Genomic DNA, 17,574 nt, shown 5'->3' on the forward strand with positions numbered 1-17,574 from the left:
GCCCACCTTGGAGTGTGGGGGCTGTGTGTGTGCAGGGGCCTCCTGGCCCTGTCAGTACCCATGGAGAGGTCTTCATGGATAGAATCCCAGGATCCCAGAGAAGCCGGACGCTTGCTGGGGGACTTTGGGTCCCGGGTTGGGTGATTCTCTTCCACTGCTGCCTCCAGGCAGCACTGGGGCACCAGCACCCCCAAAGGCCAGCTGGTGGGCTCAGGGGGTCTCGCTGCCCCTTACAGAAACATCCAGCCAGTGGGAGGCTGGGAAAAGGTCAGAAGGGACACGGGGTAGGCCTGGAAGTCAGAGACACAGTAGCCAAAATTAAAAATGCGGTAGGAGGTTGGAAGATTGAAGTCAGGGAACCTTCCTGGGCAGTAGAGCAGAGAGGAACAGTGCTGGAAACCACAAGTGGAGAGAGAAAATGGAAACATGATTCAGGAGTTCCAAAGACAACAGAGGAAAATGGGGGGAAGAAGGTTGTCAAAGAAATAACAGAAGGGAACGTGCCGGGGCTGTGCGTGCAGAGTCTCCACCCAGCTCGCACCCGCGGCCCATCCTGGAGTGTGCATTGGCCGTCCTGGGACCCCAAATGCTCCCAGGTCATTTCTGAAGGGTCAGGACTGCAAATAGCCCCGTGGAAGCTGAAAGCAGCGGGCAAACCTCCCACATTTCCAGAGGAGGGTGACGTCCAAACCTCAAGTCTGTGTCAAGTAGGAGGAAAGAATACGTTTCAGGCCCACAAGGGCTTCATGAATTAGCTCGGCATGCTGGCGGATGTGCTCCAGCAAAACAAGGGCGTAAGTAAATCAAGGGGAAAAACAAAACAAAACAAAACTGGCGCCACTTGGGAAGGTGAGGGGAAGGGAGACCCCAGAAGAGCACTCTGGAAAGTGGGGCTGGAGGACCCTCAGAGGGGCGGGGTTGTTTGCTGAAAGGCAGAGTCTGCCCACCCGGGATGAGTGCTCAACTCCTTGTGAAACACAAGCCTAAATGCTCCTTTTTGGGGGTAGGAAATCCTGGAAAATATTAGAAAATTGGTAAGAAAGAGCAGCAAAACATCTTTAGAAATGCAGAGGAAAATTTCAGAAGGAACCACCAAAATGTTTGAAAAGGGGTGAGGGCTGGGGCTGGGGCTGGCTGTGTTCCAAGAAGAGTTTTTAGTGACACCTGCCTCCCACTTTTTGTCTTTAACTATTTGCATGTATTATTTAGGAAAAAAAAAAGTGTGTTGAGGAAATACAGTGATAAAAAACAAGAGTGCAGCGATGACGACTACAGCTCGCGGGAATACAGGAAGGGAAGGGGACTTCTGCCCTGTGTACGGGTGGGGACACTGAGGGCCGGAGGATGTGCCCAGAGCTGAGTGCAAGTTAGCTGGGCAGCTGTCTGGCCCCCCTCCAGCACTTGACCAGGATCTGCGGCTCGCTGGACCCCAGCTGGAAGTCAGCCTTACAGTTAGAATGCAAACAAGTTAAGAAAAACACGTTTTTGTGACAAGTGATAACCAGACATCCATGGAGGACGATTTGGACTGGCCTGACACCTGCCCGAGGGGGACCCTCTCGATAAGGACATTGAGGCCGTAAAAACCTGGTGCTGGTGCCACTTGGGAGAGCGTCGGGTCGAGGCAGGCTGATGCCAGCTCCCACCGAGGGCCTCGGGCCCTCCAGACAATGTGGCGTCTCGTTCGGGGTACCGCCCGCCTTGGGTCAGCCCCTCGAGCTGGTCACTGCGTGTTGCCTATGCTGGGCAGCGTGTGACGAAGCAAGCAAATAAATTGCGTTCTGCATCTAAATGATTTGTTGTGCGAATCTGCTTTCAACTTGCGATCGTGTCCAAGGTCGCTTTACAGCAATGTGACAATAATCCCACAAGAGTGGTGCCCTCCTCCATGGCCCTATTTTGAAAGAATAAGAAATAGTCACAGGGAAAAGAAAAATTCTGCCAAAGAACATAAATCTGCAAAACTGCCTTCCCTGTGCCATTTTGATTTTCGGTGTTCTCTGAGGACCAAAATAATGCATATTCACGGCCAGCGATTTTGGTGGAGGGGAGCTGGAGATGTAATTGACACTTGGTAAAATGCACCTGCTTTTACCGCCTGACATGGTGAGCTTCGAGATGCCCAGAAAGTTCCCTCGTGCCCTTTGGCTTCAGGCCTCCGGCCCCAACTGATCTGCCTGTCACCATGGATTTGTTTCGCCCCTTCTAGAACTTCATGTAAATGTTCTCTTGAGCGAGTTTCCTGCCCTCAGTCTAGGTTAATATTTGCTTTTTTTTTTCTTTAACATTCCTGGTTTACAGCCAACTGGCCGGGGGCTGGGCGACCCTGCTCCGGGACAGGCCAAAACGTGGGGCTCCTGCAGGGCTGACTGCCCCCCCGCCCCCAGCTGCTGGGGGGCCGACCCCTCTATGGTTGGGGTCTGCGGACAGGCATCAAGCTCGCTGAGCCCCCATATCTTTTTCTTTTAGAATTGAGATATAATTAGTATACTGTGTGTTTTATCCGTTCAAAGCGTACAAATCGGTGGGTCTCGGATGTTCAAGGGTGGTACAGCCGTGGTCACCCCCGTCTAATTCCAGAACATTCCGTCATCCCCAAAAAGGCCTGAGCCCCCAGCAGTCACCCCCCACCCCTCCAGCCCCGGCAGCCTCTAACGTGCTCCATGTGTCTAGGGTTTGCTCACCCCGATACTTCACGTTAGTGGGTTCAGCGGTGGCCCTTGGGGTCTGGCTTCTCATGTGGATCGCGTTTTTGAGGTTCATCTGTGTTTAGCACAAACTGGAACCTCGTTCCTTCTTACGGCCGGACAACGTTCCACCACGTGGATGGAACCCGTTAGCTGTCGACGGACACCGGGGTTGCCCCCCCGCGGTGCCCCTTTAGTCCTGAGCCTGCTTCACCGGACTCCCCGGGGTGGGGGAGGTCTGAGCGCCCCCGTTCGGGAAGGGCTCCGATAGAACCTCCTGTGGCCGCCGTGCCCGGCAGAGCAGGTCTAGGGCCCAGGCCCTGCCCCGCCCCCGTGGACCCTGCTTTCCAGCCGTTCCAGGGGGTCCCTGTTGCTCTGGAGCAGGGACTGGCTCCCCTGGGGGGAACAGCAGGGGGGAGGCCCGGAGGCTGCAGGGAGCTGCAGGGGAGGCTGGGGCCGCTGTGAAAAGCTGGGGCGCCTCTCCTGAGGCCAGTGTGGCACTGGCTACCAGCCCCTGAAGACAGCCGCGTCCGGACCCCTGGGACCGTGACCGCACCCCCCATAGCGAAGGCTCTCAGCTGGGACACAGGCAACAGCCCTGGGATGGGGGAGGCCCCTGGACTCCCGGGGGGCCCGAGGTCATCACAGGGTCCTTAGGGGAGGGGGCGGGAAGGCAGGATCAGGGAAGAGACACCCCGCTGCCAGCCTTGCCCGGGCCCAGGTTCTCCCCGGGAACCCCACTTTGGACCCCCGGGATGATGACAAACCCGGGTGGTGGGGTGGTCCCGGCAGCAGTGGAGCCTCCTGGGGGAGCCGAGGCGCCAGGGGCAGGAAGCAGTGCCACCCTGGTCCTCATGGGGTGTCCACCCACTCCCCGAGGACAGATGCCCAAGGGACCTGAGCCTGGAAGCAGACAGCGCCCCGTCCGGGCCACCTGGAAGGCATCTGGGGGGGCGCCCTGGACTTGGACTTGGAAACGTGGCAGCCCCTCAGCATCCGGCTGGCTCTCATGGGGAGCTGGGTGCACTGAGCCCCAGGCCCTGCCACCCGGAGACCCCCAAAAACCTGGGCCGTTCTGGGCTGGGGGCCCCAAAGATGGGGAGACAGAGACAGTGTGGGGGGCAGCACACAGAGAAGGGAGATGGAGAAGAGAGGGTGAAATGCAGCGCAGCCGCCCAGGGGTGGAGTGTGGAGGGTGAAGAGGGGGTACAGCCCTGGGGAGGGCTCCGGGCACCCCCCAGCTTGCCCCAGGCCCTCTGCTGCCCGCAGACTCCAGGCCAGAAGCCATAAAGCAGGGAGGTTGGCGAGCACGTGGGTGGGCCCCACAGGTCCGGGGTCGCCACGGGTCAGGGGTAGGTGGCTGGCTGGGGAGGGGAAGGGGCTCTGCTGCCTCCCATCACTGTGGGCACCCCACGGGGCTGCGGGGCCTCATGTGGGACCCGCCTGATTTGGGCCCCAGGGCTGGTGGGAGGGAGCTGGTGGCTCCAGGTGCTCCCCACCCCTATTGAGACCCAGTGGGCCCCCCTGGCACGGATGCCCGGACACCAGCATCTTTCCTAGACACCCCCCAGCCCCTCACTAACTTCCACAAGTCCTGGGATCCAGGGACCCCCAGTGGCCCATCTGCCCCTGGGCTTGGGGTGACCCCTGCCCCCACCCCCACGAGGTGCCGGCCCCTCAGAGGCAGCCCCCGAATTCAACGAGGCTCCGAGTCACGAGTGCCCCCATGGCTTTATTCACCGTCTGCGCGGCCCCACCGCTGCGCCACACCTCCCGGCCCTCGTGGGGAGCACAGTGGGTGCCCGGGCAGGAGGTCACGGCCACTCCGAGGGCCCAGGCAGCACGTGCAGACCCCCGGGGACCCGGGCCCAGGCCCCCGCCTCGCCCCTGCGTGTCCTGTCCACGGCCCCCCAGGAAGGGCCGTTCAGCCCAAGGGCCCCAGCACCAGGCAAACCGCAGCCGGCCGAGGACCAGGCCTGTCCGCCCCCCAAGTGGGCAGCCCTGCGGCTCTCCGAGGGCTTGTGTGTCGACTCCACTGCCCCCGCGGCTCCGCCAGCCCACCCCCGGCCCCCCACCTCACGCCCGGGCACGGCCACACCCCGGCCTTTCAGACCCAGGAGAACGCCCAGGCGTCCGTCTGCGCCCACCTGCCGGACAGCAGGGCCAGCGCTCTCGGGGTGGGGCGGAGGCGCCCGGGGGCCTGTGCCCGCCTGGCCACCCGGGGCAGTGTGGGTTCCGGGCCCTTCCCCAGCAGGCCGGTCAGTGCCGGGCAGAGGCCAAGTGAGGAGGGGGCTCCCGCGGTCCTGTGGGCTGCAATTCCCCCGCTGTGCTCTCCTGGGGAGCCGCTGCGCTGGGGGCGCCCGGGGCCTGCACCCCACAGCGCCGGCCTGGGGGGCACCGTCTCCCCGCAGCAGCCACGGCCCCAGGGCGAGTCCAGCTCCTCTTCAGACCCAAGGGCCAAAGTCCGCCGCCAGGTGCCGCAGAGACCACGGGTTAAAGGTCATGCTGTCGCCTGGCCCCAGCGCGGCCTCATGGAGGAGGGACCTCCACCCCGTCCGGAAGGGCTGCCGTCCGGCTGCAGGAAGGTCCAGGAACGTTTCTCCGACCCACGGAGACTCAGCCACTGCAGACTGCAGGTGCCCGGCTGCTCCGGCTGTGCAAGGGGCACCGCCTGGGGCCACAGGGGCTAGAGCCCGGGGCAGGGAGCCTTGGCCCAGACGCAGCAGCCCCCGAGGACCCTCAGGGCAGGGCGGCGGGGTCAGCACAGGAGCCGGCTTGTGCCCCCCAGGCCGTGCCCACCGAGTGGAAGGAGGGCCACTCCGGGACAGGGGCCTCTGGAAAACAAGTGGGGGGAGACAGCTCCAGCAACAGGCCTGGGGACCCCCAGACCCCAGGCCCGCCCTCCCCGCCGCACCTGCGCTAGGCCTGCTCCAGCTCCTGCTCGGGGTCCGGCTCCTCGTCGTCGTCCTCGTCCTCGGCGTCCTCGTCCCCAGCCCGGTCCAGGGGCGCCTCGCCATCGCGGGCCAGCTCCTCCACGTGGGCCAGCATGTCGGCCACCAGGGCCTCCTCCAGCCGCTTGCGCACCTGCTGCACCAGCTCCTCCTGCTTCCTGCAGACGCACGGCTGCACTCAGACCCCCACTGGGCCCCCGGAGCCCTGCACGCCTGGGCATGAGCGGCTGGGCCTGGGGGCCAGGGGGCTGCTCCCAGGGGTGCCTGCAGGGCAGGGGGCTCAGCACTTCTAACTTATCCCAGGCAGAGGAACCATCACAGTGAGCCCTTGACGAGCAAACAGCAGCCCCCTCACAGTGACATCTCCCCGGAGCCACAGCTGACACCCCAAGGGACCCCAAAAGGCAGCTCTAAAGCCTGAGGGTGCCGGGACACCCAGCAGGCACCTCTGCTTTTTCCCTAACAGGCAGCGCAGCCCACAGGCTCCCCCCTGCTGGTGCTGGGCCGAGCCTGGGCCCTTCCCCAAGCCCCCCTCACACACCGGACCCCTGCCCGGGGCAGCTGGGGGCCGAGGCCCCTGCTCCGGCTGATGGAGCAGGGCTTCCTCACTCGCCCGGACGCACCCCCTGCCTCGCACCTGCTGGCTGCCGTCCGCCCGTGTCCTGCTCCCGTTTCTCCCCCAAACCTCCCAGAGATGGAGCTTTCCGCCTGGTGTCCTTCCTGGGGGCATCTGCTGAGCCACTAGGCGGCCCCTCAGCCTTCCAGTCCCTCGGTTCACGGAGAGTCTCTTCCCTTGATTTCCCCCTTTCCCTTCCGGAAATCCACTGAAATGTCGTGCCCTCGCCTGTCTGCCGGGTTCTTCTCTGAGCCACACTGTTTTGGGGAGCCTTCTTCCTCCTCATGAGCTCGTCGGTGCTGCTGGAGGTGTCTTCCAGGCTTTGTCCTGCCCCTTCCTGGTTCCGCCTTCCGTTTGTCTCTCCTCCACACCGCAGACCCCTGCCGGGGGTCAGGCCTGGACCCGGACAGCCCCGCAAACCAGCCCAGGGAGAAGGGCCCCCTCCTCGCGTGGCACCGTCCTGCCGTCGTACCTCACGATGGGCTCGCCACGCCCGTCCACGCGCTCCTGCCGGCCCTGCCCCTCGCCCTGTCCCCCCACGACCCCCGCTGGCACTCGGCGAAGCAGAAGCCACGTCCAGTCAGTCCCCACTGGCCATCTGCTCCCTGCAGACACGCGGCAGCACTTTCCCGCGGCCTCCTCCTCCTGCGCTGAGTCTTCTCAGTGCCCCTGAGCGGGGTCAGGGACGGGTCCAGCGGCCACGTCCGGTCGCGTTTCCGCAGCTGCCCCGGCTGCCCTCGCTGGCTGGAAGCTCCGACGTCTCTCCCAGTCCACACTGCTCTGCGTCTTCTCATCAGTGCCACCCCAGGGCTCGCCTCTGCTTCTGGAAGCCTCTGGCCCCTCCTCTCCGTCCCACTCGCCACTCCGTGTCGTCCACTTTGTCCACGTCGGGCTTTATCAGCTCCACCCACCAGGGCAGCCGCTGCCTCTTCAGATACGGCCAAAGCTGATGCGCCGATTGGCTGAGATTTTAATTTCAACACCTCTTCTGTTTCCAGAAGGTCTGATGGTTTCTAAAAGCCAGCCTAGTCCTTTGTGTCCACTTCCCGCTGTTGTCATTCTTCCCTCTGGAGATGTCCCCAGGCCCTGCTCCGTGCCTCGTCAGCAGCAGGGGACAGGCTCGCCCCGGCCGCCCGCCACGGCCCCTGCCCGTGTCCCCTCGGGGCCCCTCGTGAACCCACTGCCGTGAAGCCAGCGGTTTATACAACATCCGCACCACCCCGGCCAGCTCCGGGACGTTCTCGCCCCCCGCCCGCACCCGTGGCCCACCCTCCTGGCGGCCCTGCCTCCCACCCACCTGATGTCCTCGTCGGTCACCATGAAGGCTTTGCATAGGGGCTGTGTGGTGTTGAGCCAGACGCCTGGGTTCTTCTCCACGGCGGCTGAGAGCTGGCCTGTGATGGGCAGGGCGCTGGTGTGCAGGGCGCTGGCGATGGCTGACAGCAGGGTCTCGTCCGTGCAGCCAGGCCCCACGCCTGCCAGGCAGAGCGAGTGCGAGTCACTCAGCACCAGGCCAGATCCGTTTGCACGTTTTCTCTCATTTTTAACAAGGGAGAGAACCCAAGTTGAGCTCCCCTGGGTGCCACGTGGCAGTGCCTTCAGGGGCTGAGGAGGAAGCAAACGCCCCTGCACCCTGGAGGTCACCCCACAGCTCCAGCAGGCCCCAAGGGGCCCCGGGGGTAGAAGAGCCACTCAGAGGTGGTGCTGCCCGCCTGGACCCACAGTAGGGGGTGCCACCGAGCAGCCGTATGGGGCCACCACCCCACAGGAGCCCACTGCAGCCCACCGGCCCTGGAAACTGCCTCCACTCCCATCTGCCCTTTGTCTGCTCCGATTCCCACGTTCTCAGCAACTGGGGGTCTCCAGGACGAGCACCAGGCAGCAGGATGCACCTGAGGCCCTCACAACAACACGCGCCCCTTGCACTGACTACCGGCAGGTTCCGAGCACTCCTGCACCCCGGCGCCCGCGCCAGGCCCCTCGGCGGCCCCCTGCTCACCTTGCAGGCCCTTGGGGAGGTCCATGGTCTTCACGAGCTCCTCCGCAATGTCGAAGGCGTTGAGGCCACTCAGCTTCTTCTCCCAGAAGAGCTGCCGCCAACACAACAGGGTGAATGTGAGGGCAGTGCAGGCCGCGGCCACAGGCCCAGGTGCGGGCCCCAGCTCTGCCAGCGCGAGACAGCAGCCCCTAGGCCGGAACCCAGGCCGGACGGACAGGGTGGCCCCGTGGCCCCCTGTTGTCAGTGAGCCAAAGGAACCCACATACGAGGAACCAAAGGAAATTGGGAAAATGTTGTCCGAACAGACACAGGATGGGAATTACAAGAAGAAACCAAACAGAAATGCTGGAGCTGCAAAGTATAATAGCTGAAATGAAAGATTCATTAGACAGATTCATTAGCAGATTTAACAGGCAGAAGAAAGGATCAGCAAACTGGAAAGCAAAACAATTGCAACAATCCAGTGTAGGGAGTGGGAGGAAAAGAGAATGAGGGAAACGGACAGAGCCTCTGGGACCCGTGGGACACCATCAAGCGAACCAGCCACACGTCACGGGAGCCCAGAAGGACGAGAGAGAGAAAAAGGGGAGGGAAAGTATTTGAAGCCATGATGGCCGAGACCGTCATGAAAGACGTAGATAATCACATCCAGGACACACAGCAAACCCCACGCAGGACGGAGCCCGGGAGCTCTCCACCGTGTCACGCCACAGCCAAACTGTCCAAACCCAAACACAGAACAAGGGATTTGAAAGCAGCAGGAGAGAAGCGACATGTTCCACACGGGTTCCCTGACAAGGCTAACAGCAGGCTTCTCACCAGAACCCACGGAGACCAGAAGGCACTGGGAGGGCATTTTTAAAGTCCTGCAAGAAAAGTGTCAACCAAGAATTCTATATCCATCAAAACTGTCTTCCAAAAACGAAGGAGAAGTTAAGACATTTACGAGTTTAAAAAACCAGAAGGCGTTCATTACCAGGAGCTCTTCCCCATGAGAAACGCTGCCCAGTCCTTCCAGCTCAAACAAAAGGACACCAGACAGGACTCGAAGCCAACGGGGCAAAAGCTCACGGTGACGGTAACTGTACCGGCACACGGAGGGTCTGGTGTGACTGTCCTTCCAGCTAACACCTGCTTCTTCTCAAACTTCCACGAAACAGAAGAGGAGAGAGCACTTCCTAACCCATCCACCAAGCCAGAGTCACCCTGACAGCAGAGTCTGATCAAGATACCACAAGAAATAAAGGAACAGGCCAATATCCCCTATGAAAATGGATGCAAACTCCTCAACAAAATACCAGCAGACCGAGTCCAGCAGGATATTAAAAGAATATACATGTGACCAAGTGGGATTTACTCCAGGAATGCACGGCTGGTTCACCCTGAGGAGATCAGGGCGTACCCCACATTAACGGAATGAAGAGGAACTGCATGATCCTCTCCATCAACACAGACAAGGCACCTGACAAAATCCAACACCCTTTCATGATAAAAACGCTCAGAAAACTAGAAGTAGGAGGGAACCTCCTCAACATGATAAAGGGCATTCATGAAAAACCCACAGCAAATACCACAGTTGACGGGGAAAGTTTACAGCCTCCCCCAAGATCAGGAACCAGACCAGGAGGCCGCCGTGGCCACTGCTACCCGACGCTGTGCTGGAAGTTCCGCCCGAGCAGTCGGGCAAGAGAAAATGGAGCAGGCACCCAGATAGGAAGGAAGACGCCAAATCAACCTACTCACAGGTGACATGCTCCTCTATACAGAAATCCCAGAGAATCCTCACGAAGGCTAGCAGAAATAATAAATGAATTCAGCAAAGTTGCCGGATACGAGATAAACATGCAGAAGTCAGCAAGGTGTCTACACCCCAGCAACGAGCAACCTGAAAAGAAAACTGAGAAAACAACTCCGTTTACAATAGCATCCGGAAGAATGAAATAACCAGGAATAAATAAATGTAACTGAAGAGGTGAAAGACCCATATGCTGAAAACCACAAAGCACTGCTGAGAGAAATTAAAGACCTAAACAAAGGAAAGACGGAGTAGTTACGAGGGCAGCACCGCCTGAGGCAACCTCCAAATGCCACGCCGTCCCCGTAGAAATCCCAGCAGCCTTTTCTGCAGAAATGGAGAAGCCAATCCTCAAACGCAGATGGGACACGGGAACCCGAAAAGCCGCAGGAACTCTTCCAGCAGACACAGCGGCCCCTCGGCCCCAGCGTGCACCCCACACACGAGTGCGGGCACCGAGGCCCTGGGGTCTGCCTGGCACCAGTGCTTCGCTCCTCCCTGCCCCCCAAAGGCGGAGAAGAGCCAACGTCCACTCTCAGCAGCAAGGAGGAGGCCCGGGGCGCTAAAGCTGCAGTCACCTTCCATGGGTCTGTGACCGTGCAGCCAGTGGGGAGGGATGCCCCCAGCACCCCCCAGTCACGCGCCTCCCCGACCCCATCGAGTCCCATTCTCTAGGAGAGCTGGTGCGGCTTTCTGGAAACTTCCGGTGGTTTCCCAGGGAGGCCGTCTGGTGGGAGAGCCCCCGGCCCGCGCTGCCCTCCTACCTGGCGCGGCTGGTCGGCGGCCTTCTGGGGGTCGCTCTTGACCTTGTTGCTGGGGTGGTTGGTGATCTTGGTCACCGGCTGCTTGAAGATGGAGGCCGTCTGCCGGACGGGCAGCGCCGTGTTCAGGTCCGGCTTGCCCTGCGGAGAGCAGCGCACTGGCGCCCGGCCCGGCCCGGCGAGGGATGGCACCGCACCCACCCTCATTCAGTGCAGCCCGGGCCCAGCCCTCCTGCCCGGCTCTTCCTGCTCCCCCAGCGTCCCCTCTCGTCGCTGCTTTCCTGGAGCTTCCCAACGGCGAGGGACCTCATTAGAGGAAGGAAAGTGCCGAAGGAGACAGCCACGCATGCCGAAAGCGAAGCTCCAGCCGCGGCTGCGGCGCCTGCGGGCTCACCTTGGCCTGGCTGGTGGCGTCGCAGCGCACCCGCTGCCGGCTCCTGTTCATCTTGCTCATCAGCATCCGGCCCGTGCGGAAGTCGAAGGCGCCCAGGTCCACGGAGCCCCCCAGGTACCGCGCCAGCTGGGGCTTGCTCCGGAACTTCTTCCCGCTGGGGCTGCGGACCGGGAGGCGGGACGGTCAGCGCAGGGGGGGGCCGGCGGGGACCCGCCCTCCCCTCCGCCCCAGCTGCAGGCAGCAGACGCGCTGACCTGCAGAAGGGTGGGGCCTGACCTTTCTAGAACATTCCCGAGGTACTCAGGCACGCTCCTGAGCCAGGACCCCCGAGGAGAGCAGGTATTTGATCTCAGGGCCAACCCAACAGCTCTTCCTCGTGGCGCGTCCAGGGAGGGCTGGAGCAGGGGGCGTCCCGCTGGGACCCGGGGTCAGGACCCCGAGAGCTGCCCCAGTATGACCCAGTGTGGAGGGAGCCTGCTCCCTGCTCACCCTCTCCAGGGACACCACCACCGCCGTGGAGAGAGCTGCTGGTGCAGGAGCGGAGACGGCACGGAACAGCCCAGCCTGAGCCCCACGTGCACAGGAACGACAAGAACTGGGGGTGAGGGCCCCCACCCGCCTGCCTGGGCACGACCCCCACGGCTCGGCACATGGCTGTGGCTGCCAACGGCCCGGGTGGGCAGCCCGGCTTTGTCTCCTGCCCCGTCAACCTTGGGGCCCCTGCCCATCCCAGCACACCCAGCTCGGGGCTCCCTGCTGTGTCGTCCCCCCTGGCGCCTCTGCGTGTCTCGGGGCCCCAGGAGGGGCCTGGAAGCAGACAGGCCACACTCCCCGGACCGGTCTCCTTTTCCAGTTCTGCTTTGTGGCAGCTGAGGTTAAATGGGGCCCTGGCGCTGGGGACAGCGGACAGCAACCCGAGTCCCTGACTCAGGCTTCAAATATAGCCGCCGAGGGGGAAGAGGGAACCACGCAAAGGCCCCTCACGGGTCCCTGTGCCTCCCACCCCCCGCCGGCGTTGTGAGGAGAGAGGGGCTGGTGGTTTCCCGGGCTGGGGAGGGGGCGGGGGGCAGCTGCTCCTGGGGTACAGTGTTTGTCACTGGGAGACGGCTGCACCCACTTGTGAAGAGACTAAAACCTGCTGAATTGCACTCGAAAAGGGTGGGTTTTATGGCCTGTGAGTTGCAGCTCAGGTTTTTTAAAAGGGGCCACATAGATTGGTATTGATGTGGGTTTTATTGAGGAGAAACAAAACACCCTAAAAATCGACAAGCATAGGAACAAATGCCAAGGCGAAGCGGCGGCCTGAGCTCTCGGACGCCTCCGGCTGGCTCCACGGTGGGGAGCCAAATTGGGACCCTCTCACTTTCTCTAAACCTCAGTGGTCCCCTCTGTGAAGAGGGCTGGGGGCGGTGAGGATTGGAGAGCGTGTGGCTCGGCGCCGAGGGACACCCGGCCACACCTGCTCCTGCCCCGACTCCGGCCTCCTGGATGGGAAAGGGGGCTCAGCGCTGCGCCCGCCTGTCACCCCCCACTCCCCACCTGCTCTATTGTTTGAAAAGGGAGGCCTTCGGAAAACTGGCCCCACTGTTCACTAGCCACAAAGGGCTCCTCCTGGGTTGGGGACCTGATACCCACAAATCCCCACAGCCCCCCACAAAGAAAATAAGGGGCTGCAACCAGGTGCTCCCAGGTCCCAACCCCCCCGTCTCCCCAGGAGGAGGGTGCGCCCCAGCTCCACGCTGCTCTCAGCAAGGGGCACCCGCTGTCGGGTGAGGCCGCCCCGGGCAGGTGCCCTGCAGGTGTGGCCAGAGGGTTCAGGGAGCTCCGCAGCACCAGCACCCCCACTGCCCCTTAGACCCGCTCGCCGAGAACACGCTCCTCTCCTGCTGACCAGCTGGGGACACCGAGAGGCCGGCCACGCCAGGACCCGCAGCTCTAAGACCTCTGGACAAGGACATGGCAACCAGGAACACCGCTACCCACAGCCCTGCCCTGGCCCGGCGGTGGGAGCGGGTGGTGAGGGCAGGGACGCTGGGGTGCCATCGCCACCACGTGCCCCCAGACCCACAGCCTGTCCCACCTCAGGCCCTCCCTTCTCGTGGGAACCTCGGGAAACCTGAGATCACGTCCCTGCAGCGTTTGAAGCTTTCCCCCAGTCCCCCCCGCAGGTGCCCATGTTCTCGGCTCAGGCCTCAGAGCAGAATCCGGATCGGCCAGGCAGGGGGCCGGCGGGGGGGGACCGAGGGAGACCTCCGACGCCCGGGCCCCCCTGGCCACGGTTCCACTCCCGTCTGCGGCCAGCTCTGTGCGTCTGCACGTGCCACACTTCCTTGGCTGGACCGCCGGCCCTGCCCCTCTCCTCAGAAGCCCTCCCTGACCGCTCCTCATTCCCAACCAGGCACCCCCGTTATTTGCCCTCACAGGCCCTGCACATCCCTGCACATACAAGTATTATGGGGCGACTGTTGGTTTATCGACCATTACCCGCAAGGGCAGGAGTTTCTTAAGTCGAGGAGCGAGGGGGGCTGCACGGCGCCCTGAAATCTCGAAGGAAGAACTCAGCACTCAAGTGTGCTCGGAATAGACGCTGACGTGGGCAGCCACTAGCCTGATGGCTCCTCACCAACCCGGGAGGGCAGAACCACAAGGCCTCGAGGTTCTAAGAGGCAGCAGGGCCCCTGCTTCCAGTTCCGCCCCCTCAGTTCCTGAAGTTATGGGGCCCCCATCGCCGCCCCGACACTTTCTGGGAATCGGGAGCTGAGCTTCTCCTGGATGCTCTCCCACACTTCCACCCACTTTTTCTGCTTCCCAGATGCGGTGTAACAGCTGTAGCGGGGGCCCCTCGTCAGCCCCCCGCAATGCACCCGCCCTGCAGCGGGCAGGTCCCCAGGCCCGCCACCCGAGGCCGTGGGGAGGATGGAGACAGCCCCCTGCATGGTTGGGTCACCAAATGACGGGCGATGTGTTTCTTTCACGGGAACTGAAGCCAAGGGGAGGGAGCAACTGAAGTTGGCTCCGAAACCCAACCCTCCTCCACCAGCCAGAAGGAAAGGAGAAGAAGACAAACAGCAGGTGGCCGGCTGTCTGGGGCCGGGTCCTTTGTGGCACGGAGGGGCTGGGTCCCTGCCCCCTTGCCCGAGTCGCCGGGGAAAGCAGGGGAGGGGGTTTTTGGGGAGGAAAGGCTCAGACCACCAAGACCACGCATGCACGGTGTTGACTGGTTCAGAAGGTCACCCGCCCAAGGCGCCTGCGCCCCGGAGGGGACACGACCCGGAGGGGCACCGCTCCCTGCACGTGGTCAGCAGCATCGCCCCGGGAAGCTCGCGCCCAGGGCCCGGCAGGCCCAGGGGTCTGCACTCCTAGGGGCGCTCAGCCCCGCCCCTCGAGCCCCCGGCTCGCCCCCCGGCGTCACGGGGAGCGTCCAGCCCCCACCCCCGCCTCCCAGCAGCCTCGCCCGACGGGCAGGTCCGTCACGGCCGCGCCGACAAAGGCCGCCGCAGCCCGCCCCCGGCCCGCCCGGGCCATGCGGCCGCGCAAGGGGCGCACGCGCGAGAGGCCCGGGGCCACGCACGCGCAGTCGGCGCGGGGCCCGCCGCGCGCCGGGCACGCACGCACGCACGCACGCCGGCGCGCGGGGACCAGGCCGCGGCTCGCGGTGGGGGGCCCCGGGCGCCGCAGAGGCCGCTGGGAGGCGCCCGTTGGGGCCCTGCCCGGCGCGGCCGCCACTTTCATTCACCTATAGTAAAAGACATCCCTGTGGCCGGCCGACAGCCCCGACCTTCTGGGCACTTCTTCCCTCTCCCAGCCCTGCGGGAGCGCCGGGCACTCCCACCTCTTCCGCTCCATCGCGCCCGGCTCCTCGGCCCGCAGCCGCCGCCGCCTGGACCCCCGCGCTCGGTCGCCTCAGCCGCCGCCGCCACTTGCCGCCGCTGTTCCGGCCCGCGGGCCCCGCCCTCCGCCCCCAGCCGGGCGCGCGCCGGCTTTGCCGCCCTCTCGGCCCCCTCCCCGCGCTCGCCAGCCCCCGCTCGGGGGGCGCGCTCCGCCCACCCGCCCGCGCCGGGCCCCGTGCTGCGCAGCCGCCGCGCCAGGCCCCGCCCTCCGGCGCCCGGGGCCAATCAGCGCGCGGGGCGGGGGCAGGGCCGGCGGTGGGTGGCGCGCGCCTGCGCTCTCGGCCAGCGTCCCCGTCCCACCGCGCTCCCTTGCGTCTGCGCCTGCGCGTTCGACCAGCCCGAGCCCCGAGTGTGGCATCCGCGCTCGTGGCCTGTGCGCCCCGGACCTCGCGGCGCCCTCGGGTGGCGTCCGCGCCGTGCGGCCTGGCGAGTCGCTTCCCTGCCGCCTCCGGTGACAGCCCTCTCGGCGACCGCGGGGTACCTGCGAGGGTATGCACGTGCGCGGGGCAGGTAACTTCGGACAGGTGCCGGGGGACCGTGGGCGTAGAACGGGGGTCCCAGCGCGCCCCACGGCCCGGCGTGCCCGGCCTCCCGCCCCGACTTGGGCCTCGCCTCCCCTCCCCGGACCCCGCCTCCCTCTCCCTGGTTTGCCAGCCTGGAGGGTCTGGAGGGCACGTGGGCGACCCCGCTTTCAGCTTCCTCAGATCCCACCCAGCGCTTCCCGACACCTCAAAGCCAGGACTGGCCGTCCCCGCCGCCTGCACCCTGGTCCAGCCAGCAACCCCCGCCGGGAGGATTCCCGGAGCTTCCTAGGGAACCTCGCGCCCCCTGTCCCTTCTCCGGTCGCGTTGCCCCGGAGGGTAGGGCCTGGCTTGGCCGGGCAGGTGCTTGAGAAGTTGCTGAATGAGTGGTCCGAGGTGGGGCCTGTGCCTGGAGGGAACTGACCCTCCCGATTGGCCTGTCCTGACGCGGGGTCGCTGCTCCGTCCCTGAGTCCGTGGGGAGGACATGGGTGCAGCTGGCAGGAAGCAGTGGCGTCAGCCCCCCAGTGGATGCCCGGCAGCAGGTGGTGCCTAGCATACCTGCAGACGTCACAGCCCCAGGGCCCTGGGCCCCAAACCCAAGAAAAGTCAGGGTGTCTTTTATCCAATGTAGAGTTTCCAGGAAAAGGAGACTTTACAGAATTCCTTACGTCCCCTGTCCCGTCCCCTCCTGTGTGGCAGCCTTGTGCGGGCAGAGTGGCCAGTGGGCCCCCTGCTGTCATGCCATGAAGTGGGGGTGTGGGAGGATATCCAGCTCCTCTGCAGGGTCCAAGCCTGAGCCAGACCTCAAGTTTGTGCCCCAACTCTGAATCCCCGCCTGTTGTGGGGGGCCATGCTATATTGTGGGGTGTGGGTTCTTCCAGGGTGTACAGCTTTTTTTCTTAATTTAAGAATCAGTTACAAAAACATGCCTGTTCGTTGCAGTTGGTGAAACCATTTTGAAGAGGTATGAAGGAAAGGGTATTAAGCTCCCTGGGTAAGGGGATCCCCAAGTCCACCACCAGATTTGGGGATTCGCTGGGAGGACCCCAGGGCTTGGCACACACACAGTCATCCTCACGGCCGTGGTTTATCAGCAGAAGGACCCAGAGCACAGGCAGCAAAGGAACAAGCACGTGGGACCAAGTCCAGGGAGGACGGGCGGAAGCTTCCAGAATCCTCTCCCCGTGCAGTCACACAGAATGCACCTAATTCCCCCGCAGTGAGTGGTGACAACACAGGAGACACCGGCTCCCGGGGAAGCTCGTTAGAGACCCTGCGCCCAGGGTTTTTACTGGAGCTGGTGACATGGGCCCCTCTGCCCGGCACGGACCCAAATCCAGACCCCAAAGGAGAGCCAGTGTCCAGTCGGCATAAAGCACATCGTTCACGCAGACAGTCGAGGTGCAGGGAGCCCCCTCATTGGCCAGCGCGGTGGGAGCCCACCTGGCATCCAAGTCCCTAGACCCTGGCCAGGGACCGACCGTTCCGAGGACAGTGGCTGGGGCCTGCTCTTGTGCACAGCCACCAACACCCAGCAGACCTCAGCGGGACCGAAGTGGACAGTCCAAGGGTTGAAAGGCTTTCCACATATCCAGGGAAATCGGAATCCTGGCTGGACGAATAGTGGGGGATATTAGGGAATTACTGTTAGTTGTGTCAGGTGGCATTGTGGCATTGTAGTTGTGCAAAAACATTTTTGAGAAGCGTGCTGAGGTACTTAGGAGTGAAAGAACAGGATGTTTAGGATTTCCTTGAAGTACTGCAGAGTGAACCAGGCTGGGACTTGGGCAGAGCACACAACAGAAGACTGCTCCAGAAAGCTGACTGGATTCTTCAGTGCAAGCTTTTAAAGAAATCAACATGCCAAAAGTCCATGATGAAGAAAATATCAAAATACTAAATAAAGGCAAGATCATGATCATGCAGTGCTGAATCAAAAGGATGAACGTGCTCCTCTA

The 17,574-nt window shown here is 63.1% G+C and overlaps 2 protein-coding genes across 5 annotated transcripts in view; one reads left to right on the forward strand and one right to left on the reverse strand.

The window, feature by feature from the left end:
- The window catches only part of APC2 (APC regulator of WNT signaling pathway 2), a 90,496-nt gene extending 90,208 nt beyond the window's left edge, over positions 1 to 288 (forward strand). The window contains exon 16 of the mRNA XM_037823804.1: positions 168 to 288. Within this exon, the coding sequence (XP_037679732.1) occupies positions 168 to 288 (121 nt within the window). The remainder of the gene's footprint in view (positions 1 to 167) is intronic.
- A 5,091-nt stretch (positions 289 to 5,379) lies between these two features.
- MBD3 (methyl-CpG binding domain protein 3) lies at positions 5,380 to 15,164 on the reverse strand. 4 transcript variants are annotated; one of them, XM_037823933.1, is made up of 7 exons: positions 15,036 to 15,164; positions 11,204 to 11,363; positions 10,813 to 10,950; positions 8,254 to 8,344; positions 7,552 to 7,729; positions 5,602 to 5,796; positions 5,380 to 5,521 (listed from the first exon to the last, which is right to left on the reverse strand). In XM_037823933.1, the coding sequence occupies exons 1-6, from the start codon at positions 15,047 to 15,049 to the stop codon at positions 5,607 to 5,609; spliced, it is 771 nt and encodes a 256-aa protein (XP_037679861.1). In that variant the 5' UTR covers positions 15,050 to 15,164; the 3' UTR covers positions 5,380 to 5,521; positions 5,602 to 5,606. The 4 variants fall into 4 exon arrangements, with proteins under 4 accessions (XP_037679861.1, XP_037679860.1, XP_037679859.1 ...); XM_037823932.1 differs by having other exon boundaries at positions 14,940 to 15,072; XM_037823931.1 differs by lacking the exon at positions 15,036 to 15,164 and adding an exon at positions 11,693 to 12,858.
- Positions 15,165 to 17,574: the final 2,410 nt, after the last annotated feature.

Source organism: Choloepus didactylus (genome assembly GCF_015220235.1).
Source record: "Choloepus didactylus isolate mChoDid1 chromosome 25 unlocalized genomic scaffold, mChoDid1.pri SUPER_25_unloc1, whole genome shotgun sequence".
Classification (NCBI taxonomy): Eukaryota; Metazoa; Chordata; class Mammalia; order Pilosa; family Megalonychidae; genus Choloepus; species Choloepus didactylus.

Coding starts and splice junctions, on each gene's coding strand:
- MBD3 (XM_037823931.1), bottom strand. CDS start 11,931: ATGGGCAGGGGCCCCAAGGTTGACGGGGCAGGAGACAAAGCCGGGCTG. Junction 11,364..11,692: donor TGGTGGTGTCCCTGGAGAGG/GTGAGCAGGGAG, acceptor CCCGGTCCGCAG/CCCCAGCGGGAAGAAGTTCC. Junction 5,797..7,551: donor GTGACCGACGAGGACATCAG/GTGGGTGGGAGG, acceptor GTGCGTCTGCAG/GAAGCAGGAGGAGCTGGTGC.